At 36.8% G+C, this 26814-nt stretch overlaps 1 protein-coding gene across 2 annotated transcripts in view; it reads right to left on the bottom strand.

The window, feature by feature from the left end:
- Positions 1 to 754: 754 nt before the first annotated feature.
- Positions 755 to 26814, bottom strand: part of LOC145260405 (uncharacterized) — a 258651-nt gene continuing 232591 nt past the window's right edge. The window contains exons 16-21 of one of the 2 annotated variants that reach the window (XM_080118382.1): positions 25738 to 26019; positions 23205 to 23657; positions 17488 to 17604; positions 6176 to 6514; positions 4078 to 4296; positions 756 to 1531 (exon numbers count right to left, since the gene is read on the bottom strand). In XM_080118382.1, coding sequence (XP_079974508.1) covers positions 1026 to 1531; positions 4078 to 4296; positions 6176 to 6514; positions 17488 to 17604; positions 23205 to 23657; positions 25738 to 26019 — 1916 coding nt within the window. In that variant the 3' untranslated portion in view covers positions 756 to 1025. Of the gene's footprint in view, positions 1532 to 4077; positions 4297 to 6175; positions 6515 to 17487; positions 17605 to 23204; positions 23658 to 25737; positions 26020 to 26814 lie in introns of both variants that reach the window. The other variant, XM_080118383.1, reaches the window with a different exon arrangement.

Here is a 26814-nt window from a genome sequence, read left to right as displayed (position 1 = left end):
GTTGGCGGGTTGTTTTATTTTTAGGAGGAGGAAAGGACACGTGGGGTGTTAGATTCTTCTTCGATATTGCACCGAAATTTGAAAAATAAAATATTAAATTTCAAGTGTGAAACCAATGGTATTTACTGAATTGTCATGTCACAGTAATGAAAATATCTAAAAACCACGGAAAGATGATAAAGTAGAAAATTAATTATTAATGAAAATAATCTTTGATAATTGTCTTTGAAAAATTTGAAAAAAAAAGAGAGTTCTAATTGTAACAAAAGGGAGATAAATCTTTTCAGAAAACTGAAAATCTTTGGCCAATTTAGCAAAACTTAAAAAATTTTACTAATTGTCATCAAAAACTTTTCATTAATAATTATCTACGTTATCGTTTTTCATAATTTTTGGATATGTTCATTGTGACAATTCAGTAAATACCATTGGTTTCACTTGAAAAATTCACTATTTCAATTTTCGAATTTCGCTGCATCAAGGACGAAGAATCGGGTGGTGTGGACAGGGAAAGAATTTCAATTTGTTTGTTTCTGAATTTTAAAACTCAAAATTGCGCATTTTTGTGGCCCACAGTGTGATCAGCCCCACCCCAACCCAAACAAACTCCCATGGTATAGTCGTTTTTTTTTTTTTGTTTTTTTATAATCGTTTGTCACCCACATCTCAATCTTTGATCACTTGAAATACATCCACATATTTTTTTTATATATATATATCTCTATATATATATATATATAGCAATAAAATTTGTCTTTTTTTTCTTCTTTCTTTTTTCATGCCTTAAAGTCTTCCTGTATCAAAAACATCACAGCGCTTTTTTTTATAAGTATTCAGAGGGAAAGAATAGGCACCTGTCCTGAGTCAGGAGTTTGTGAGATTGAAGACTTTCATTTCTTTAAATCAGAAATGGGGGTGGCGAGATGGATTGGGAGGAAAAATGATGAGGAGGGGGACAAGGAAGATGTTTCGAATTTAAAAAAAAAAAAAAAGTTTTTTTTTCCCCATCTTGAGTTCTCTCATTCTCAAACGTCAAAAGTCCGACTTTCTGTGTGGGGGAGCGTGTGCGGTGGATGATGACGGTGTGTGGAGGGAGGAGGATTTTCTGTGGAGGGGTACTGGATGGGCGACGAATGGAATGCAATGGCTGGAGATGGCTGGAAGTGAGAAAGGGCCGCTCTTTGGTCTGCGGGAAGTGACAATGGTGATGACGATGAGGATGACGGCAGCGACGAAGGTGATTGTTGTGTCGTTGGTAAAAATGTTGCCGAGATAGAAGATGGACAGGAGGGACAATACGATGATGGCAGGGATGAATGCTGTTGTTGTGGTTGGGACGAGGATGATGATGGGGGCGAGGGAGATGGCGCTGTTAATACAGTGTCATAAGACGGTCTGTTTGCTGGACTACAGTCATTAGTGGTATTATTGTTATTTACAGAAAGGTCGTTACAAGAGGGTAACGGTGACGAACACGGCCGATTGTGGATGTAAATGGAAGAAGGGCTCTTGCAGTGGACTCGAGCAGTAACTGAAATGGAAACAAAGAAAAACATTAACACTTTAGCTGCGGAAAATATAAATATTACTTAAATAGTCATAAAAAGTTACAAAGTTACTTTTGGCTATTTAAAAATTTTTTTTTTTTTTTTTTTACCCCAAACAAGACATATTGCTACTTGGACATAAGGGGCTACTATTTGGGACCATATCTAGAGGGGCATTATGTAGGGAGTTGAGCAGCAAGATATCTGTTTACATTACATTTAAATTTCAACATGTTAGTACAGTTAGGAAAACGGGAAATGGAGGGAATTCCAAACACTAACAGTTCAAGGAGAGAAACTATTACAGTAGAGTCAATCCTACATTCACACATTCATTCATTACACGAGAGCACGCGACTAATGGCTATCGGCCTTGTTTTTGACATAACAGAAACATTTTTATGAAAGTATATTAAAATGAAAAATCACAGATGAATCACTCAATCATGAAAAAAAAATCCTCCCTATTCGTGTAAAGTTACCTATTTTTTCAAATAATCGCTCAAAAATCGAAAATTGAACATGATTTTCCTACGAATCGAACGCCGACAAAAGTCATTTAGCAGCAAAAATGCACATGAATCTACCGATGAGAAATATAAGAATGAAAAACCCATATTGGAATCCTTCAACCAAGTCATAGAAACTTAAAATCTAAAAGAAAATAATAAAACCTGAAGCAAAAAAATAAAACTTAAATAAATAAAATAAAATAAAACTAATATTGAAACAGATTAGTAAATGTGTCAACAAATTCACCATTCTCACACAACTATTTTGTATCTAGAAATGTAAACAAAAATAAAAAAAAGGAAGGTAAAAGGACGGATAGAGAGTAGTAGTAGTCTTGGCTTTACTACAATTGTTCTTATGTTTTTCAATGGGTTAAAGTTGTTTAGTTGTAAGAAAATAGCGACAGTATAGTTGTAATAAAGAATAGTTGCAAAACACCCCCACTGTTCCCATGTTAAATAATAATTTTGAAATAATAACATTAATATTTCAGTGCGCAGGTCAAAATCTGCAAGAGAAGCGATTTGTGTTTATTTGTTTACGTTGTTATGGGTTAATGTTCATGCGCGCATGCACAACCGGATGTCATAAACCGGAAAGTGGGTTACATCACTCGTTACAAGGTCATTTGAGTTTTATAATTATATAGATATATGTATATCTATATATCTATAAAAGTGAAGTGCCTGTCTGTCTGTGTGTATATTTCCCTATGCGATAACTGTCAATTTTAAGTCTACAGACTCGAAATTTGATATACAGGGTACTGAGATTTGAGAAAATCTTTGTAACCCATTTTCGGCCAGAAATTTAACTATTAAGGGGTCAAAGTTCAACGATTTGACCTTTGAGAACTCTACCAAACTCCTCCGACAATTTTGGGTCTAAACACTTGAAATTTTAGATATAGGTTCCTTGGACATGGATCTAATTTAATAACTTGATTTGAGCCCAAAGCAATCAATGTTAAGGGGTCAAATTTAAAAAAATGACCGCTTTTTTTGTGTTGTTGCTCAAAATACACCTCCAAACACTCGGGCAACGCCGGGCTGAAATGCTAGTGTGTGTATATATATATATATATGGGGAAATATGTTTATTCAATTATATTTCATCCTTTATTTATATCAATCCTTTAATTTATGAAGTTCAATGTAACTACAGAGCATATACAAATAAATGACCAAAGTCTATATTCCAAATTTCGGTACTTGTAAGACATAAAAAAATTAAACCATCAAAAAAAAAAAACAAACCATTATATTGTACGTATCCGTTATGAAAATTAAGTTCTCTGAAAAAAAAAAAAATTCCCCTTAATTTGATCAAGCATTTTTTTTTTTTTTTTTTTTTTTTACAGCGAAAAAACAATTTGTTATGATGCTGATCAAAAGGTAGCTATGTTTTGACTTTCAAAAAGAAAAGCTATTATTCAAGATGGGTAGGATGGTGTCGGCACATTAGACTGAGTTATCTCCCCATGACGTGTTCTAAAAATCCAAACATGTCTCCCTTCAGAGCGCTGTCATAAAAGTGTTTTTCCATTGTAAAAAAAAAAAAAAAAAAAAAAAAAAAAAATACTCGATCAAATTAAGTGAAATTTTTTTCCGGAGATCTTCAGTCCAAAACGGATACGTACAATATAACATTTTTTATTTATTTTTTTTTTTTCAATATTTTTATTTTTTAATGTCCCAAATTTCAAAACGTTTACCATCTTACCATTATTTCTTTAAGAATTCTTGACAGGATGATAAGATGGTAAACATCTTGAAATTTGGAACCTGTCATCTCTTTTTTTAAAAGATGGAATCGCCTAATCGTCGAAGACAAGATGCACAAGGTCCACAGAGTTTTATAATCATATAGATCTAGATCTCTCTCTCTCTCTATATATATATATATATCATTATGTAGAGAATTAAAAGATGATCTTAACAAGCACTGAATCACATCAGGCGATGATTTTTTGCAGAAATAATGATAGCGAATCGTAGTCAAAAAAAGGAAGAATTACCCGTGGAATAAGGAGGACAGGTGTCTGATGGTGGCATTGCCATGGAAGTAAAGGCAGGAGTCTGGGTACACGGTAATTGGGTGGCCTGGGTAGAACCAGTGCCAGTGGCGACATGAGTTGAACCGCCAGTCGCATTAGAATCACAGAGGACCGGATGATGGTGATGATGATGGTGGTGATAATGGTGCAGAAGTTGCTGCTGGCTGGCAAGGTCTTCATCTACGGAAGAGAAAAAAAAAAAAAGAATCGGTCAGTTTAGACACTAACTATCGACATCATAAATATTTCATTTGACAATCTCATCCTGGATTCATTTTAGATCTATACATTTTCCATGGCTAACGAGCTTGTTTTACCTGCGTAACCAACTCTTAGATGGTCAGAATTACTTGTTTGCCAATACCAGTGAAAAGATGTAGGGGAGTGTGCTACCAATTGCAGCAAAATGAGATATGAAATCAGTTAAATGCTTGAGAGGGTTAGCGTGGGGAGGAGTATATCCAGTTCCTGTGAGGTGGGGATTCTAAAAAGGTGCAAAATAGCAGAGAATAAACCTGTTAGCATTTCTTGGTAGACCATCTTAGCCGCTCCGGCATTAAACCAACTTCTCCCAAACATTTGGGAAATAGTCTTCTAGATCAAGGCCGAACCACATCTCGTTGAGAAAGAAGTCAGAGTTTCCTTGATAACCAGACCCTAGAATCTGAAAGGGCCAAGGTTTTTCAACAAGCTTATATGAAAAAAGAACTGATTAACTGCATATTTGCCATTTACTCATGCATACCTATCACATATGCATCCTCATTCAGCCATCTATAATATAAATCTCACCTGTCTGTTTAAATGTATGTATGTTTGTATCTCTGCCTAAAGCTTTTGACAGATGTTCACGAGATTGGTATCATTGTGAAGCTCTGCCCTTCGGACAACAAATATCGAAAAATTAGCTAAAAACATTAATTCTTTCACCTTCAACTAGACACTTTTCTACAGGAAGGGTTTGCTTTTTTTGCCGATGTTTTCGAAAGTCATTGCCTCTTTTTAATTGACTAGCCTTAATTTGAACCTACGTCACTTCCGGTTTGGCGATCGGTGCAACAGCAAAGACGTCACTTTTTTTTCACATTCTTTTCCCCTTCGCGGTATGGGTTCGAGCCTGCCTGTCTACTACCACTTTTTTTGTTGCTCAACACACATTTCTAAAAACCTGGGAAATGCCGGACACCCAGGCTAGTACATATACATATATATATATATATATATATATATATATATATATATGTAAATGAAGAATAAAAGTGAAATTCTTTAGATTAAAATATACATAAAAATATATTCAAGTTAAGAATTTATTGTTTGAAGCAAGGAATATATGGTAAAGAATTTTATTTATTTCCTTAATCCATGGATTTTCAATGACTTATATCATCAGAGGAAATGAAATGTAATTAGCAAAATGATCAGTTATGAATAGACATGTTTTGCTCATCAGCACATACATTGAAATAGTTGTCTTGAAAATATTATCTCACCATAACATTTTATATGACAATAACTCATTTGATTGTCTAATCCATGAGTTAACATTTATACATACACACTGACAGGCAAGAATCTATACATCCATATACATACACACACACACTCATTTCTATTATATAAAAGATTGTCGTCTGTGTTTATATGTCCAGCTAAAAGTAAAAAAAAAAAAACTACAAACCAAACACCCACAAAGTTGGTATATTCTTTATCAGCATTCCCCCAGATGAATAATATTTAAGATTTAGAACAAAAATTATTCATTCTCTGAGGGTCAATTGGGCCAGGTTTCATTCTGAGGAGAGAGGAAACAAAGAAGATCAAATATATATATATATATATATATATATATATATATAGAGAGAGAGAGAGAGACTGCTAGAGAAATAAAAGTTTAAATGAAAAGAGGTGACACTTATCCTGGGCGACATTGGGTAGCCCTGCTAAACTTCACATATGTACATACACATAAACATGTACTCTTTCTCACTCAGCCAAACATACATACATACACTCACAGTCAAATGTGTTCAAATCATGCATCTCCTTTTTTTCTCACCTGTGTCTGTGTCCCACGTTCCTGGAGGCTGAGAGCCATGATATCTGTCTCCTGCCGTACTAGTGGGATCTACCCTGAGGTAGGCCCTTCGTAAGGTAGGGGGCGGAGTCGTTCCCTGGAGGTTGGGAAACCGATGTATCCGTTCAATTGTGTCTGGCGGGCATTCACTGTCCATCAAACTGTCCTGACACGTCGCCTGCGGATGAAAAGTCTGTAGCGTTGAGTGGTCAGCTGAGTGTTCTGCAGAGTTGCCTCCCGTGTGCGTACTGCTAGTACTCCGAGAACTTTTTAATGTGTCACTCTCGCTGTTCGGACAGTGTAAACTCGAAATGCTGTTGCCTGGAAAGATACAAACAATAATACATGAGAATGTATTTGATCTAATTTGAACCGTTTCCAAAGAGTTGAAAAACTTTAATATATAATCCATATGACATTAGGTCGGTATTCAGGAGCAATTCAGCTCTCTGGAAACTGCTTGTGAGAGTCAAGCCACCTACAGAAAAAAATCACGACTAAGAACTGTGTATATGAACTTCTGTATAAATGTGGAAAACTATACAAAGGTGAGACATGTTGACCACTAAAAGTACGATTAGAAGAATACTGAAAAGCTGTAGTATGTAGAGAGATTGAAAAATCGGGTATTGCTGACAATATCTGGAGGGAAAAGGGAAATCATCTAAACCAGTAATTATAAACAATAGATAGTATATGCAAGTAGTAAATAAAAACTATATATATATATATATATATATATATATATATATATATATAGAGAGATAGATAGATAGATAGATAGCAATAAATAGTGAAATAAAAATAGGTCTAAGGCTTCTAAAATTCGTAGTAGAATTGTCCACAAGTACTCGTGGCACGTTGGTTAGAGTACTCGGAAAAATCAATTGTAAAAAGTGATATTCTCCTGAAGGTTGAAGGTTCAATCCTCAGTGTGAGCTACCGAAAAATACAATTGTGAATTACTTAGGACCTCTATCTTCAGCCCCGATTCCTACACAAACATCATAGCTAAGGTATAGACATGGCTGACGGAACAAGAGCATGCTACTCCGTGAAGTAAATAAAAGGCTTTGCTCGAAATTCCATCCAAATTCCAGAGTTTGACAGAAACATTTCTGAGTTTGACAAGATACACCTGAAGAAGGTTGGAGGTTACATTGGCCTAAACATTGTGAAAATCACACTCAACAGGAGAACAATAGTCTGATGAATGCAAATAATACAAACTAATTATATCTATGGTTATATGTCTTCAATTAATAGGAATAGATACATGCTTTAATTGTTCATTTCAAAATTTTGTCTTTTATTTGGAAAATTGTTTTCGGCCCACAGCTGCTATGAAAGTTCATAATAGTTTTTTTTTTTTTAATTATAAAGCAACTTTTCAGCACAAAAACATTTGGAAACTAACAATTTAAATGTGTATCTATTCCTGAATAAATGGTAAAAATTTAAGAAATATTTATAGCTCTAGTATTAAACTATTGAGCTATCTAGAAGAACTTAATATTATCCATAATATAAATCTCACCTGCCTGTTTAAATGTATGCATGTTTGTATGTCTGCCTAAAACAGAGGCGACAGATTTTCGCAAGATCAATATCATTTTTAAGCTTAATCCTTTGGATGACAAATATCGAAAAATTGGCTAAAAACATTAATTCCTTCACCCTTAACTGGGAACTTTTCGACAGGGAGGGGGGGGTCGCTTTTTTTCGTCAATATTTTGGAAAGTCATCTCCTCTTTTCGATTGACTAGCTTTAATTTAAACCTTTGCCACTTCAGGTTTGTGATGGACGCAAACGTAAAGATGTCATGTTTTTTTTCCATGTTCTTTTCCTCCTTTGCGGTATAGGTTGGAGCTTGCCTGCCTACTACCACTTTTTTTTTTGTGCTCAACACACACCTCAAAACACCCGGGCAACACCGGCACCCAAACTAGTTTAATTATATATTTGAATACTATCCAAATTAGTAAAATAATATATATTAATACATTGTGTGTGTGTGTCTGTGTATATATATATATATATATATATATATATATATATATATATATATATACACACACCCACACACGGTTATATCTATGCAATAGTTTTCTCAAGATTAATAGTAATAAATCAATGTAATTCACTATATAAAGAAAAGAAAAGGGAGACTTATTAAAAAATCTGTCTTAAATTAAAATAACATCACTTGCTCAAATTCTTACTGACAGGCCAGGCATAAGAGAGAAGAGAAAAGGGAGGAAGAAGGTGCTTGGCTTTTTTCCTCTTCCTTTCTCCTGTTGACAATGCTGTATTTTTTTCTATTGTTTTTAAATTCAATGATTGTGTGTTGAGAGTGCAACCAAAGCGTTTCAATATTCCTTTCCAGACTTTAGGTGGACAGATTTAATTTTCAACTAAATTGATTTTTCCACAATTAAAAAAAAAACAACAAAAAACAAAAAAAAACAAAGAGCCCAGATTCCCACACAGACATCATAGCTAAGGTAAAATTGATTTATTTTTTCCTATGGATTTCATTACGGTCTTATTTAAAAAGACAAATTTATGTAAAAAAAAATTTACTAAAAATGTTAAGATTTATCTATTTATACAAATAAATGTAAAAGTTTTAGTCTTGAGTTTGCAAGAAACTTATGAAATGTTTATTTAAAATTTTGGTGTATATATATATATATATATATATATATATATTTATTATACTCTTATAAATGTTTTTTTTTGTATTGATATTCATATTAAAACTCTTTTTTCTATTTATTTAGGTATTTATTTGCTTCCCCACAAAAGCAAACATGACACTAGTTCTTTTTTAATGTGGGTGGAAAACCAGCTCCCCTAAAACAAGGGCAAAAAGGCGAGCACTCAGGCCGTATCCAAAAAAAAATAGTAATTATCTCCAGTATGAAGGGTTTCCCCTACATCGACCAAAGACCAATTAACTCAATATAAGTGAAGCATCAGACAATATACTACACTTTGATTCTGGCCCGAAGGGCAAGATTAACAGAAAAAAAAGCAAGCCTTTTTTCTATTTATTTAAAAAAAAAAAATACAACTTTGTTATATATGAGTTTGGAATTGCATTCATCTGCAAAAGATCTAGCTAATTTGCATATTCTTTTAAACATTCGTTTTAATTAATTCCCTATTAGTTTTTTCGGTTTTCTTATGAGATGATCATCTTTAATTAACTATTACGTGTACTTATATTCATGCAGATATTCTACATGATTTATACTTGCGTAATATTTGCGTAAAAAGGTTATAGTAAACACAAACCTCTCTCTCTCTATATATATATATATGTATATATATATATATATATATATATATTTATTTAAGAAATTTTGCCTACCTAACTCGTGTCAGTTTTTGGTCTACAGACTTGAAACTTAATATATAGGGTATTCAACCCATACAAAACTTTTTATTTGGGTTTTAGCTGGGGAAAATCTGTGCAAAAGTGTGAAAATTAAAAAAAAAAAATGGAATTTGTCAGGTGAAAGTCAAGCAATGGCATTGCAAATATGCATGCAGAACGTAAAAGATATTGGTTCAGGTTTTAATTTTTAGCCTTGCAGCAAACATGTCTTCGCTATGAAAGGAAAAAGTAAATTGTAAGCTAAACGTTTTGGTTTCGATTCTCAGTGGTGGTGCACTAATCATTTTTTTTTTTTAAACTTTAAATCATTACTATATACTGGATCCAATATAATAAATACAAAATCTGCATTCATCAAAATATTATATCAGGGTGGCTTGCTAGTATATATATATATATATATATATATAAGTCAATGTTTATATTATAAAAAGTGATATGTTTACAGTTAGAGCTATCTCCCTCTCTATCTTGCTAGATAGAGAGAGGGATAGAGATTTGGACATAAAGATAAAATCAAACTGAATGATGGAGAAAAAAAAGCAGTAAGGAACTCTAGAAGATTTTTGATGGAGCAAGGGTGAAGAAAGTTGAGAGAGGGAAAAATACTATGAACAGTAGCATAGAAAAAAGAAAAAAAAACAAAAACAATGTTTAGTTTAGTAACTCTAAAAATAAATTTGCAGGCACAACCAGACGAGGATACCGAATCCTAAAATAACAATTCCGCTCTCTCTAGTTTGGGGTTTTGTGTGAAGGAGAGTAAGTTTTCCCACCAATTCATTTCTCCTTCCTCCGTGCGTGTGCAGATGCTTGGTGGAATTACCTCATTTTGTCAGGGCAAGCAGGAGTGTATATAACAACAGCTGTGTACACATGTGTAGGATAGTTAAAGCTGCTAACAGTCTCCAGAGTGTACATATATATATATATATATATATAAGAAAAAGAGTTTATCTGTATAACAGACAGTACTCTTTCCTGTTTCTAAAGATTTAAGAGTTAGCATATTTTAAGAAATATATATTCTCACATACACACACATGTGTGTGTGTATGTGAGAATATATATTTCTTTAACCTAACCTTATGCTAAGTATACCTATATATATAATATATATATATATATATATATAGAGAGAGAGAGAGAGAGAGAGAGAGAGAGTGAAAATGGAAGAGATAGAGGCCGAAAGATAGAAAAAGAAGGGAGAAAGAGAAAGTGGTGAGAGAGAAGAGAGAGAGATTATTTGTATAACAGTATTCTTTCCTGCCCTGGAAGACTCAAGAAATAAGAGGGAGGGAGAAGGTAAAAGTCCCTGATTAGGGTGTGATATGTTTATTAGGTTGCTTGTCTCTACCCCCTTCTTCCCTTTGTAGTCTGTGGTGCTTTGGACAGAGTGAAGATGATGGGATGGGTGTACAGAAGGAGTTCTGGATTTGGTCGGTTCTGGTTCTCTGAACAGATAATGGTTCAGTTCCAAGATAAGTAAAGAGAGAGAGAGAGGGAGAGAGAGAGGGAAGGGGCATTCTGACCAAAGTGGTAAGGAAGGAGAGGAGATGACAAAGAAGTGGGAGAAAAAAGAAAAAAAGGGTTCTATTTAAAAAAGAGAAAAAAGTGGAGGGGCTACCACTAAAAAAAAAAAAAAAAAAAAAAAAAAAAAAAAAAAAAAAGGAGGGGGGGGGGGGTTAAAGGGTTCCCTCTGTTCAAATCAATACTGTTTAGTTAATTTCAGATCAGAGAAGGATTGAATTGGTTTGTTGGGAAAGAGAGCAGGGAATGGAGGGTTACTAATTAAGAGAAGAAATTAGAGAGGATCTTGGAATTGAAAGTGGATGGTGGTGGTGGTGAAGAGACAATGATGGAAGTGTTGAGTCCCCACAGAGATTAAGGGGTGGAGTCAAAATAAAACAAAAGGAAAGAAAAATCTGTAAGAAGGGATGGAAAGGGGTGGTTGTAAAGGGAAATATTACCAACTATTACAATGAGAGAGAGAGAGAGAGAGAGAGAGAGAGAGAGAGAGAGAGAGAGAGAGAGAGAGAGAGTGAGTCTGACTCCCCCTCCCCTCCAGTTGGTTGATAGATTTCATGCATGACAAAAACACACACAACATCAATGCTTGGCCAAGCAGAACTGACTACCAGAAAACAGGTTTGGTCTTCATCAACTGACATCCCCCCCCCGTCATCATGCCAGCAGGACACTTACAATCGTTTCCCCTTTCTTTCTCTTTTTTTATGTAGGAAACGATCAAGTTACAACAAGAGTAAGAGAAGATGAAGAAAATGACTATTTTGAAAAGATGCTGGCCAAAGTTTTCTTTTGTTTTGAATGTCAATGGGAAAGGAAAAGCCGGTGGGGGGGGGGGAGAGACTGGAAGATGAAGGCATTTCCTTGAAGTTGCAAAACTTCAAAAATGTTGAAGAATTCAGAGAAGCCAATAAACATTGCAAATGTCTTTTGTTGAAGAAAAACGAAGATGAGTGGGGAAAAAGTTGGAATGTAAGTAAATGGAGAAGGGGAGATGAGAGAGTGATCAGATAGAGAAAGATACATAAGAGAGATGAGAGAGAGTGATAAGCGAGAGAGAGGGAAAGGGATAAGAGAGAGAGAGAGGAGGGAAAGAGATAAGAGAGAGAAGAGGGAGAGAGATAAGAGAGAGAGGAGGAAGAGAGGGAGGGAAATAAGAGAGGAAGGAAAAGAGGGATGGAGAGAGACTCATCCTGAAAGTACAAGTTGGAAAATGGGAGAGGTAGAGTACGAGGAATAATAGCTGGGAGTAGGAAGTATAAGAGGGAAGGAGGAAGCCAAATACTTAAAAGAACCGATCACTATGGTAGAGAGCTTGTACACAATACAACAATTGTAAAATACCTGCAATACAAAATTAGTTTAGAAGACATTAAAAGAGAAAAAAAGCCCCAAGGAAAAAGATCAAGGCCATGGGGAGTGTCAATTGAAACTCTTATTAAAGTTTCAATTGCATTAAAAGATGAAAGTTGTGTCAGCAAAGCTTCAGTTGTACCAAATGAAAGGGAGGGAGAGGGGTGGAAGAAAAAAGAAAAGGAATCCACAGAAACTGCTGATAATTATCAGCGAAATGTTTGGCCATATCAGTGTCAAATTCACAGATGCGAGAACAGAGAAAGAGAACGTAATCAACCCCACATTGTTCATGCGCTTAATTTAAGATTTGTTTCTCTTTGTAGTTTGGAGCAAATCGTTTTCTTTGGAAATTCAAAATCCGTTAAAAGACTTCATTCTTTGTGTATTGTGGTTAAGATTCTTCTAACACTTGTCTGATTCTAGAAGAGTTCTTTGCAAATTGTGCCAATGCGACAGGAGATATTTGGTAAAAGGTAAATGGCAAAGGAAGAAACTGGTGAAAGTGAAAGTGGTATAATGGAACGAATTCAATTGGAACTTGGCATATCCAGGTTTGTCAGTTGGTGTCGTTAACCATCTATTCTTCTAACCATACATTTATTGACAGTTGTAATTTGTGCTCGATCATCGTCATTAACTCATGTTTTATTTCTAATAAAAATCTGACAACTATGCAGATCACCTTGTAAAAGGTAATGCTTCTTTGTTCTGATGGACTTTCGTGTGATTTTCAAATCTTCCAATTGAAATATGTTCATTTCCACAGGTTCTGCATGTGGAAATGTAACATTAAGTAAAATCAAAAACTTGCAAGCATTTGGGAATTGAGACTAACTCTTCTACATTAGTTACATGTCAGAAAAGTGGAGAAAAGGGGAGATAGAGAGGGAGAGGAGGAAAGAAAGAACAAAGGAAGGAGGAGAGCAGGGGAGAAAGGGAGAGAGAGAGAGCAGGGGGAGAAAGGGAGAGAGAGAGAGCAGGAGGAGGGAGAGCAGGGGAAGGGAGAGAAGGGGGAGAAGGGGGAGAGAGAAGGGGGAGAAAGGGAGAGAGAAGGGGGAGAAAGGGAGAGAGAGAAGGGAGAGAGAGAAGGGGGAGAGAGAAGGGGGAGAAAGGGAGAGGGAGAAGGGGGGGAGAGAGAAGGGGGAGAAAGGGAGAGGGAGAAGGGGGAGAAAGGGAGAGGGAGAAGGGGGAGAAAGGGAGAGGGAGAAGGGGGAGAAAGGGAGAGAGAGAAGGGGGAGAAAGGGAGAGAGAGAAGGGGGAGAAAGGGAGAGAGAGAAGGGGGAGAAAGGGAGAGAGAGAAGGGGGAGAAAGGGAGAGAGAGAAGGGGGAGAAAGGGAGAGAGAGAAGGGGGAGAAAGGGAGAGAGAGAAGGGGGAGAAAGGGAGAGAGAGAAGGGGGAGAAAGGGAGAGAGAGAAGGGAGGAAAGGGAGAGAGAGAAGGGAGGAAAGGGAGAGAGAGAAGGGAGGAAAGGGAGAGAGAGAAGGGAGGAAAGGGAGAGAGAGAAGGGAGGAAAGGGAGAGAGAGAAGGGGAGAAAGGGAGAGAGAGAAGGGGAGAAAGGGAGAGAGAGAAGGGGAGAAAGGGAGAGAGAGAAGGGGAGAAAGGGAGAGAGAGAAGGGGAGAAAGGGAGAGAGAGAAGGGGAGAAAGGGAGAGAGAGAAGGGGAGAAAGGGAGAGATAGAAGGGGAGAAAGGGAGAGATAGAAGGGGAGAAAGGGAGAGATAGAAGGGGAGAAAGGGAGAGATAGAAGGGGAGAAAGGGAGAGATAGAAGGGGGAGAAAGGGAGAGAGAGAAGGGGGAGAAAGGGAGAGAGAGAAGGGGAGAAAGGGAGAGAGAGAAGGGGAGAAAGGGAGAGAGAGAAGGGGAGAAAGGGAGAGAGAGAAGGGGAGAAAGGGAGAGAGAGAAGGGGAGAGATAGAAGGGGAGAAAGGGAGAGATAGAAGGGGAGAAAGGGAGAGATAGAAGGGGAGAAAGGGAGAGATAGAAGGGGAGAAAGGGAGAGATAGAAGGGGAGAAAGGGAGAGATAGAAGGGGAGAAAGGGAGAGATAGAAGGGGAGAAAGGGAGAGATAGAAGGGGAGAAAGGGAGAGATAGAAGGGGAGAAAGGGAGAGAGAGAAGGGGAGAAAGGGAGAGAGAGAAGGGGAGAAAGGGAGAGAGAGAAGGGGAGAAAGGGAGAGAGAGAAGGGGAGAAAGGGAGAGAGAGAAGGGGAGAAAGGGAGAGAGAGAAGGGGAGAAAGGGAGAGAGAGAAGGGGAGAAAGGGAGAGAGAGAAGGGGGAGAAAGGGAGAGAGAGAAGGGGGAGAAAGGGAGAGAGAGAAGGGGAGAAAGGGAGAGAGAGAAGGGGAGAAAGGGAGAGAGAGAAGGGGAGAAAGGGAGAGAGAGAAGGGGAGAAAGGGAGAGAGAGAAGGGGAGAAAGGGAGAGAGAGAGAGGAGAAAGGGAGAGATAGAAGGGGAGAAAGGGAGAGATAGAAGGGGAGAAAGGGAGAGATAGAAGGGGAGAAAGGGAGAGATAGAAGGGGAGAAAGGGAGAGATAGAAGGGGAGAAAGGGAGAGATAGAAGGGGAGAAAGGGAGAGATAGAAGGGGAGAAAGGGAGAGAGAGAAGGGGAGAAAGGGAGAGAGAGAAGGGGAGAAAGGGAGAGAGAGAAGGGGAGAAAGGGAGAGAGAGAAGGGGGAGAAAGGGAGAGAGAGAAGGGGAGAAAGGGAGAGAGAGAAGGGGAGAAAGGGAGAGAGAGAAGGGGAGAAAGGGAGAGAGAGAAGGGGAGAAAGGGAGAGAGAGAAGGGGGAGAAAGGAGAGAGAGAAGGGGGAGAAAGGAGAGAGAGAGAAGGGAGAGAGAGAAAGGGAGAGAGAGAAGGGGGAGAAAGGGAGAGAGAGAAGGGGGAGAAAGGGAGAGAGAGAAGGGGGAGAAAGGGAGAGAGAGAAGGGGGAGAAAGGGAGAGAGAGAAGTAGGAGAAGATGCTGACAAAGAAGGAAAGTGTGTTAACCTCTAACCAAAAGGTCTGCATTTACAATACTGATTACATCAGCAATCTAATTAACAAGCCTTCCATCACATTTTCATGACATTGGTACTACAAGATCCTATTCCTTTCTTCTTTCATGGACACTGTACAAAAAGGTCAGAAGGGTACAAATTGCTTCTAATTGAATTGGAATCCAAGAATCCAAATATAAAACAACCTAAAGAGAACTAAACCAGGCCACCATCGTCCCTCAATAACCCAAAACCTCGAAGGGTGTCTTGAAGCGGTTGTAGAAAAACAGGCAATCTTTTTATCATGGAATTGTTGACTTTTCATTATTTTGAAATTTTACAGAGTGTTTCTCAGGTGTTGCAAGGGGGGGGGGTAGCAGCATTGGTTGAAACAAATAAATCCAGGGTGTTTTGTGTGGAGATGGGTGAAGAGGGTATCTTTTGAAGAAAGGATATCAGGGTAGGAGGTGAAGGATGCCGATGGTTAAAGAAAAGGAAGGTTTTATAGGAGGAAAGGGTGGAATGAAAAGAAATACAAATTTAAAAAAAAAAAAATTGATGGTAACGAATATTGTTGAAGAATAACCAAACACATAGAAATGTTGAAAAAACAACAAAGACTTCTGATTAGGTTTCAAAGAACCCGTACTGGAAGAAAGGCGAGTGTGTGGAACTGGTGTGATGATGGGTGTCTACGGAGGACATTCCTGGGTAAGAGGAGGAGGATTTTATTTTTTTATTTTTTATTGCGTTAGTTGCATTTGTGTTTTGTTGAACCAGATGTGAAAGAGCAATGGTGTCATTTACAAATAATAAAAAAAAAATATATATATTTTACATTCGCTGAAGTCAATTAACATTTCTTTTTTTTTCTGATTTTGTTTTTATTTTGAAATGACTTTAGATAATAAACAAATTACGATTAATCTCTTCCAGTTCAATTCATACACTTTTAAAGATAGATTTTTTTTTTAATAAAGGATTACTTTATAGATTGGATCCAAATGTAAACTTACTAAATTATTCAGAATGAAATAAGTTTAGGCAAGCTTCTAAATTTAAAACATTAAGTTATATAACAAACTGCATTGTACATGTGGAATGCCAAGATTGAAATTCATTCCCCTTCACAAAAAAAAAAAAAAAATGTTGCAATCTTTAAAAAGAAACCAAGAAGCAACCACGTGGAACAACATGTTTATAGCTTTCTAATTAAGTAACAGAACTTAATTTCAATATATACCGTACTTTGAGGTAATTGCGCCAACTAGCTAAAAGTGCTCCTTTGGCAACCACGCATATAAAGAGCGCTTTTTTTTAGTTGGTGCAATTACCCCAAAGTATGTTATATATAACAAGACGCTTTCCCTGTGTAAGCTTATTTAAATTTGAATAAAATTTGTAATTTTAAGTCAGCACAATGCAAGATTCTAATCCTGAAGGTGTTATATCACCCAAAATGTGATTATAAACAAATGTTTAAAAAAAAAAAAAAAACCTGTCTTGTGCCAACTTTCTCAAGTCACACACACATATTTTTTTTTTTTTTATTTGCAGGTCATTGTGATTTTCTGCATAATATTTTAGAATCTAGAAAGTAGCATGGATCCTACAAAATGTGTTTTGTAGTCGTCTGAGAAGTGTTAAAATAACTAAGCATTATTTCATAAGTATGTATCATTCCCTCTGCCCTTGACTTTGCAGCTCACTGGACGATCAAGTTGCGGGTGATTGAATAAATCTTTCCTCTCTTCTAAGCCATATTGAATTAATAGCAAAATTAATTTGATAATCATGAGATAGTTTTGATTGAAGCTACGAAACTGACCTCAGTCCTTGGACAACAGTAACACATGGATACGTCGAAAAGAGAAGGTATGAAGTCACTGAACAAATAATGTTTACTATGATCTATGATGTTGAAAAGCCAAGTAATGACCAATGATTAGAAAGATGACCTGACCCCACAAAGAAGAGGAGGAGGAGCAGGAGTAGTAGTGTGGGCAATGGGAGGAGTAAGAGGAAGACGAGTACTTACTTGCTCCAGGGTACTGATACTGATATCCAGACACTGTGAGACGCGTCTGACTATAGCTGCCTTCCTTATCTGAGGAATTATACCCGGAGCTGGCCACATCGGGTAGAGTGGTCTCGTCTGTAATCAGGAGCAGGAGAACATGCAGTTTAGAAATGCAGGGTATGACTGGATAGTCGGATAGATATTGTGATAGTGAGAGAGAGAGAAAGAGATATGATCTACTGAGGAGATGAAAAAGAATGATACAATGATGCATGAAAACTTAGGAGAAACAAAGATGATGGAATAATCCAAATGTGGATACAATCAAGCGGTTTCAGAGTGTATGTATATATATATATATATATTATTCCAGATTAAATGTCTCCAAAAGTAAAACCCAATGAATTTAATAAGGTCACTGACAATGCTTAATAAAAAGAGCAATCTACGACTCAATGAAATCAGAAATTTAAGTTACCCGATGAAGGTCATCATTTGATTGAAACAGTAACTTTGTTATTGTTGTAATCCTGTAATTTGTTTACCTAACATTACAAGATGGAATGAGAAAATTGTTGCCCTAGTAAAGATGACATGATTCCATTTCCGTTTGATGAAAACCAGTTTATGATCTCTGGTGTGGTTTCAAGAGAGGATGACATCATGCCACCTCACATCTTCAAAGTCTACTTGAAAGTCAACACCAAAGTGTACCTGGATGTGCTGGAGAGTGTGGTGATGCCCTAGTGTAATCAGGTGGCCGCTGACAGACCCTGGGGTGTGGTAGCAGGACTCTGCACCAGCCCACAAGTCCAAAGAGATCCAGGCTTGGCTTCAGAAAGAGTGCGATGATTGGGGCTGAAGGAGGCTACATTGAATAGATGTCAGCTCTACTACATAATGAAGTTACGTGAATTGAATTTTGCAGTAAAAGTTTTAAAATAAAACTGTAATGTTGTTTTCTTTAGGGCGACACTTTTATCGTTCCACCCTGTATATTTTAGATCTTAATAATAATAATAATAATAATAATAATAATAAAAGACCAAGTAAGAAAAGATAATTTATTAAACTAAAAGAAAAACAATCATCTAAACTCCCAATATGTATGACGTTGACACACCGGTTCTTATTAGATCACCAAAGTTAAGCAACACTGAGCCTAGTTATTACTAAAATGGGCGACCAATTTGGGAAGTGTAACATGTGACTGGGGAAACCGCTTGCAAATTTCATATTCTCATGAACTTCCTCCTCTGGAGGAAGCCGGTTAAACCTGCATAGGGTTAGTGCCCTCCCCACTCCTCCAGTATGAACATAGCATTTTCAACTTCCTCCTGTTTGATTTTCCGTAAATCCAATCAACGACCAGCAATCAAGAAACTCAAAACACACAAAAACAGTAATATTGACCAATTTTGTAGGTTATTGTGTGTGTGTGTGGGGGGGTGTATTTAGGCATGTTAGCCACCTTAAGTAAATTAGCAAGCATGATTATATGAGTTGCAGTGATAACCCTGGGGAGGGTGGAAAGAAGGGATGGTATTTTTCATTGTGTGCGCTTAAGTGCGGAACAGGCAGATTTACTTGCTCTGATCTGAAGTTAAGCTGATTATAGATAATGGAGGGAGGGGGAAGGAGAGCGTTTAAAATTGCAAAGTGGCTCAACAGTCAACAATGAAAAAGGACATTGAGCAATGTTTTAACGATGGTATTAATTTGGGTGGGGTTCCAGGTAACTAGGAGGTGAGGAGTTGGTGGTACCGTGGCGTTGCACCTGTAATGTAAGAGTCGGCTAATGCATTTATGTAGCCTTACAAATGTTAATAGCAATAAAAGTTACGACACAAAACAAATAAGAGGTCAATTTAGATTGCTTGAAACATTGTTTAATCTATCTATATATCTATCTATATATCTGTAAAAGTGAGGATGCATGTGTGGGTGAGGACACTTCTCAACCTATCTACTTAAATTTTTGATCTACAGACTTGTAATTTAGTATATTGGGTATTCAGACACGTGGAAAACGTTTTGATAAGTTTTCATCCAGAAAAAAAGGTTGCTAAGGGGTCAACTGGGGGGATGGCATCAGATTTTTATCTGTTTGTCAACTCTTTCACATGGTTTGAAAACACTTTACATAGCGGGGTAAGCTGGTATAATAGTTATTGCACTTGATTCAATATATTTAGGTTTTGGTTTCAATCTCAGAGTACTTGTTTTTTTATTTACAAGAAATGAACTGTTTAGAAAAAAAACCCATAATATTTGCATGCACATTTTGCAGTTTCTTTCCATTTTTTTTTTATTTACTTCATTTTTTTTTTTAAAAAGGAATATAACCTTACGTTTGATACCAGGCAACGCCGAATACATCTAGTGTGTAGATAAAGGCAATTAAAATTTTTAGAAGGCAATATATATATATATATATATATATATATATATATATATATACACACACACACACTGTATTAACAAAGAGGAATCCGCATAGCTTATTTCACTATTGTATCTTTATTTACTTTAGTTTGTGTTTATTTTTTACACCTCTGCACTGTATTACCCTCTATAAATTGAAATTTGGTTTATATACAATACAAAGAGTATGGGTGCTTGTATAGGCCGGCACAAATATGTTTATGTAAATTACAAAAACAAACGTTTATGATGATTGCTCTAGTATAGAACTTAAACATTATGTTTGTTTTTGGAATAAAAAAGAAACATCTTAGTTTCTTGGCATCTTATAAAAGCAATCATGTATGGACTAACTTAAAACTGTGCAACTCCCTACAACTACATGTGAGAGGGATGAAGAATAACAAGGAAGAGAGTGGAGTTACAGAGGGAGTAGAGCAACGAGAAAGAGAGAGGAGTAAAGAGAGAAAGAGGGGGATAGCGATTAAGAAACAGAGTGGATGCACGAGAGGAAGGGTGAGAAGGAATAATGGGAGGGAGAGAGAAGGAGCGAGGTGAGGGGGAGAGAGAAAGGAAAAAAGAGGGTGTTTAATGAGATTTTCTTTTGATCAAAAATCAAACCAACATTTGTCATTCCTGTATAACAATCAATCAGTGCTGTCACAATTCAACCCTCTCCTCTGTCCATCCATCACCCAATCGGTAGGTAATTATACAACAGAGAAGAGAGCACCCCCTTCCCCACTCCATGTCAATGTGAGAAAATGAATGTTGAAAATTGATAGCAATCAAAATACACTTAACAGTCAAGAGTTGTTGTTTTTGCTCTTCTTTCCTCGTGGCACAAATCACCAAAATAATGGCAGTGATAAAGAGAGGAGGATAGAAATTGCAAAGGAGGCTCAAGTGTGAGTGATCACCAATTGCCATTGCAGTTGGGTTAGAGTTAGGTCGAGTAAAGTGAAAAGATATGCATGGGAATGCGAAACATACAGAGAAAATTTATATTATATATATATATATATATATATATATATATATATATATACTAGCATTTCAGCCCGGCATTGCCCGGGTGTTTGGAGGTGTATGTTCAGAAAAAAAAAAAAAAAAAAAAAAACTGGTCAATTTTTTTTTTTTTAACTTTGACCCCTATTATGACCCTATAACATTTGTTTTGGGCTCAAATCAAGTTATTAAGTTAGATCCATGTCCAAGGAACCTATATCTAAAATTTCAAGTGTTTAGACCCAAAAATTGGCAGAGGAGTCTGGTAGAGTTCTCAAAGGTTAAAATCGTTGACCCCTTAACAGCCAAATTTCTGGCCAAAAACGGATTACAAAGACTTTCCCAAATCTCAGTACCCTGCATATCAAATTTTGAGTCTGTAGACTGAAAATTGACAGTTATTGCGTTGGAAAATGTACCCAGATACGTTCACTTTTTTTTATATATATGCACACACACATATATATAAACACACATACAGACACAAAAAAAAACATAAGGGGAAAAATAAACGACAAGGACAAATACACAGTATTCAAAAGAATAAGATACACAGGTGCAACAATGATTTTCCAGCTCCTAATGGTTCAGCAACCCTTTTTTTTTTGTTTTTTTAAATCCACACGAAATCAATGATAATCTTGCTGCTATCTGACTAGTTTACTAGGCAAACAACAGATGACCATGCGTAGCTCGTTATTAATTTTTTAATTATTTACACTGCAACTGCTGGTGATAGTCTTCCTCCCTTTTAAGATTATGTATTCTTTTTTATTATTTGGGCTACTTGTTCCACACCGTTAAAATACAAATTATCAATCTTCATTAAAAAAATTTGGTTGAGTTGAAGATCAAAAATGAAATCCATTAAAAATAATGGAACTGAATTTTTTGACGTTTTTACATTTCATCAATAATTTAGATTCCAATGATGAACCCTTAAACATACTTAGGTGATCATTTTTGGCAGAGATATTTTTTTTTCTCCATTTCCAATTTATGACATATGCCCGTTGCCACCAAGCAATTTATGACATATGCCTGTTGCCATCAGGCAATTTGTGACATACAAGCAATTATTGACATACGGCCATTGCCGCTAAGCAATTTATGACATACGCCGTTTCCACTAAGCAATTTATAGTATACATTTATCGCTAAAACAATTCTTTTCTTTTAATCTGTGTCGTTTTTACATGCAATTGTTAGTGAATTACATCAGGTGAAGATGCCCAAAGGCCAACATTAAGAACAAATGAGGAAGGGAGGGGGGATAAGACCTAATTAAACAGCCGATTGCAAAAAGAAAATGTTCAGATTTAATGCGAGTGTCTGTGCAAAATCTGGAATGTGATTGTTGTCTCCTAATCAGATTTAACGCTTTTGAATCACCTCCTCCTCCACACATATACAACAATGATGTGTGCGTGTGTGGGTTTGGGTGGACTGGAAAGATTCCTCTCAAAATATGAGAACAGTTGACAATGTGTGTGCATTGGCTTTCACACTCATATTAAAGTCTTTTTGGTGCAAGATTGGCTGCTGTTTGTTCTCGGCTCTGTTCTGATTCTAAGAGATTTTTTGTGTTACATGTGCGCGCGCACACACACACACACACAAGTGATATATTCTGTAACTTTATTATGTTACAGGCAATACCAGGTAGATACAGTTAGCATACACACACACACACAGAAAGAAACGGTCTCTACCAAACTTCTGTTAATTTTTGGTCTACAGGCTTGAAACTTGATATATAGGGGATTTGAACCTGTTGAACAAATTCAATTTGGTTTTCAGCTGGCGTAAGTCAAGTAAATGTGCATCTTCTATGCATGCGCAAACGTACATTTAAATGTTCAACGTTTTTTTTTAAGTTTTGGTATGCATATGGACTTGGCTCAGATGGTAACAAATAACATTGGACAGCTATATGTCTTGGGTTCGATTTTAGCTGATAGCACCCAAATCATTTTTTTTTTTTAACTTTTGAAATCACTGCTATATATTGGGTACAATATAATATTAAATAGAATGTTGACTATATGATAAATACGAAATCTGAATAAATCAAAATATCATATTAAAGCATATTTTATGACTGGGCAACACCAGGTGGCCTGCTAGTATATATATATATTTATACTAGTTCATACATGCCCAGTTGTTTCGCCATATCACAGCTTTCCAGTGCAGTTAATAATAGGCAGGTGTTTTCAACTGTGATTCAATACTCAAACACATTTCAGCAGCTTTTCACTTACCATGCACATCTCTCAAAAAATTTTAAACAGTCAACATACCTGTGGGTGTGGCACTGTATTCTTCTGGCCGTTTTCTAGTTTGGTAAATAATGATCACCCAAACTAGCGATGTCCCAACAACGCAACACACAACAGCGATGATAATAATCCCGGTCGTAGTACTGGAGTTGTCTAATCCGACACTGCCAAAGGTTTCTGGATCACCACTGGAAGTGGATGTTATCACCAGTTTAGTGGTGCCACGTTCCATACCCAGGGTGTTGGTCAGTTCACAGGTGTAGATGCCGCCATCGGACGCAACAGTGTCCACGATGACCAACAGCTGATCACTTGCTGTGAAATAGTGTCTCCGCGATGGCTTCAAGATGAGGTTGTCTTTGAGCCAGGTTAATTTCGGTTTCGGGCTGCCAGATGCCATGCACTCGAGAACAGTCGTGTCCCCCAGTCGGACCAGCTTATCAGAGGTCATGGCCCGTGTAAATGATGGGGTTTCTGAAATAAAACAAAAAAAATTTTTTCTTCATATAGAATATTCAAACTGACCTCATCACATGTTGGATTGGATCTATCCAAACTTGGAGAGGTTGATTCATCTTGTTATTGCTTTATACGAGGTGCCTTCAATAAGTTTCCTGACCTTTTTTTATGTAGGCACTTTTATTGGAAGTACACACATGAAACTTTAGTCCCTTTGAAGCAATCTCCTCCAGCTGCAATGCACTTATATTGTTCCAACAACCTCTGGAAGGCCCTATGGAAGTCCTCTTATGTGAGCGTGTCAATGACCTTCGTCACAGCCTCTTTCATCTCCTCAATTGTCTCATAACAACAGCCTCTAAGGTTTTCCTTGAGCTTAGGGATTAACCAAAAGTCACAAGTCTGGACTATAGGGAGGGTGCAGAACTGTCTTGATGCCTCAAGGACGCAAGTTGTGAACAAGAACGGAGTTGTGAACTGGTGCATTCATACAAATCTTCCACATCTTTATTTCCTCACGAATAATTATGTGTACAGTTTCCACACTGACATCAAACTGTGCACTTATTGTCTCTATAGACACACAATGGTCCTTATGCATGAAATTCTTTATTTGGCCAACCAACTCTGGTGTTCCAACATCCTTACTCCTCTCATATCTCTCGTCGTCTCTTTGCCTTCCTTGAATCTCTTATGCCATTCAAAAACTAATGCTTGATTCATACAAGATGGTCCAAAAGCAGTCTGAAGCATTCCATATGTTTGTAGCATTTTTCCCAAGTTTTAAACGGAATTTTATTGCATATCGTTCTTCTGAAGTGTCCTCACATTTAGATTGCATTTTTGAAATTAACAAGCTGTGACAATCAGGCTGTACTAGGATGTATTCCAATTCTTGCTGTAGCTGTTCATTTGAACCTGAAATCATAAAAACTGGTCAGTCATCTCATAACATGTATAACAATAACATACTGAATGTTCAAGAGTCTACACCAATTTTAAATGCATGTACAAAAAAGTCTGGAAACTTATTGAAGGCACCTCATATAATTTATTATTTCATGTACACACACACACATAATATTACAAGATTATATATAATATATTACATATAAATATTCAGTATTTATTTCAACAGTGCTCAATATACAAGTAGAGCTTAGTGTATTCAGTTTTTGCTGACTGTTATTCTCATCTTCATAGTTGTGGTTTCATCACATTTCGGCCAACTCATACTCTGGCCTTTTTCAGGTGGTTAACCACAATGGGATAGGAATGCAGTCTTAACTGTATTCCCAATAATTACTATTTTCCATAACTGTTGTCGTCCCACCAATTGTTGGCAACTAATTTTTGACCTGCTATGGTTAGGATTGAAACCGCTATCTCCAGACAATGCCCACTTGGAACTGTAGAGACTGAACGCCTCTATCCACTATGCTGCTGGCCCCAAAGGGCAATCAAGGTTGGTTTTTATGGTCTTATAAATCCAAATTTGTGTTCTGGTGTGGTTTTTGCTGAATGGTATTATATATTATTTATTTTAGTAATTACTGGGGATACATTTACAAGACTTAGCATCCTATCCTGTCGTGGTTAACCATCTGAAGAAGGCCAGAGGATGAATTGGTTGAAACATGGTGAAACAATAACTATGAAAATGCGGATAACAGTCTGCAAAAAATGAAAACAAATTATAAAGCCTCATGTCAAAGGACCCCCGCCAATAAAATAATACATAGAATTTAGATGTATGAACATATATTCATGACTATTAAGCAAAACAGAGACATCTACAGAACATTAATATATTTACATACTTATTGCTATAAGTGAAAGTATATAAACATTTAAAAAAAAAAAAAAAAACACGGATTTATCTACATTTTTAGTCAGTCATGAATCCCTGAGGAAACGTAGATTAATCCACGTTGGCTTTTTCTGATGTTTACATAATTTTATTTATAAAAAAGCTCTACATATGTATTGAGCACTTTTGAAAAAAATATTGCTTTTTTAGTTCATTTGGACTTTTAGCCTCTGATGACTGACATATTAGGCTATAAATGGAAAGTAATTAAAAAACCCCGCTTACCTAAGACTTTAAGAGTAGCATTCGTTGCAGCAGTGCCAGCTTCGTTAGTGGCCGTGCAGCTGTACGTTCCTTCGTCGGAGCTCTTCACGTCAACAATGAAAAACACGTCATCTGTAGGCATGACATGCATCCGCCTCTCGCGGGCAGCAGGAAAGTCGTTGCCTCCATCCTTTTGCCAAGATATTTGGGGCTGCGGTTGACCCCTGGCTGCACACTCAAGCCGTGCTGTGCTTCCTGATTTCACAGTCACATCTTCTGGTTTCTTTGTGAACGAAGGGTACACTAGAAGAGGGGTGAAAATTTTTCAAGAAAATTTGATTTAAAATGTCATTCAGGTTAGTTCCTTTTTCTTTTCGGATACATTTATATTTTCACAGGGTTTACAAATCCAAACTTTGAAAATCAAGTCAGAGGAACCCCCCCCCCAAAAAAAAACTTTGTTCTTGTCCAGAATGCTCCCTATATATATATATATGGAGTATGATATTTTTGTTTCACCTTAGGTACATTACATCAATACTCCAAAAACCACATAAATCATCTAGTAGTTTTATTTTTATAAAAACTAATCATGTTTAAGTGATTTATGGAAATCCATAAGCATCAGCATAAAGCTTGCAAGTTTAAATTATTCAATGGAAGAAACTATTAGAGTAAAAGGCCTTTCAGCATCTAAGGTCCTCAACAGTGAAAGAGTGGGATTTTACTGCCATTCGGGTTAGTTGGGAGTTTACATTGAGAGGGCACAAGTGCTATAAGTTCATCAGAGCACATTCCATTAAAATAGTTGTAAAACAGGCACAGGTATGTAATATTGCAGTGATGGGACAGAGGTTGGAGCTTAGCTGATAATGTGGGAGCTATTAGATTTGAGACTGTAAGAGGGAGAGACTACTGGTAGATGCACTAGTCCAGATGTGGCAACAATATTCCATGCATGGGTGAATTGTGGCTTTGTAAAGATATAAGATACTCTCTGATGTGAGCAAGTTTCTAGTACGGTAGAGCCGAACCCTGCAAGTTCTAAAAAAAAAAAAAAAAAAAGATCTGATCAGCTGATCCATTACTCTTCACTAA

The sequence above is a fragment of the Euprymna scolopes genome, chromosome 36, assembly GCF_053919585.1.
Source record: "Euprymna scolopes isolate OS-2025 chromosome 36, ASM5391958v1, whole genome shotgun sequence".
Taxonomy (NCBI): Eukaryota; Metazoa; Mollusca; class Cephalopoda; order Sepiida; family Sepiolidae; genus Euprymna; species Euprymna scolopes.
This window is presented reverse-complemented; position numbering and strand designations above follow the sequence as displayed.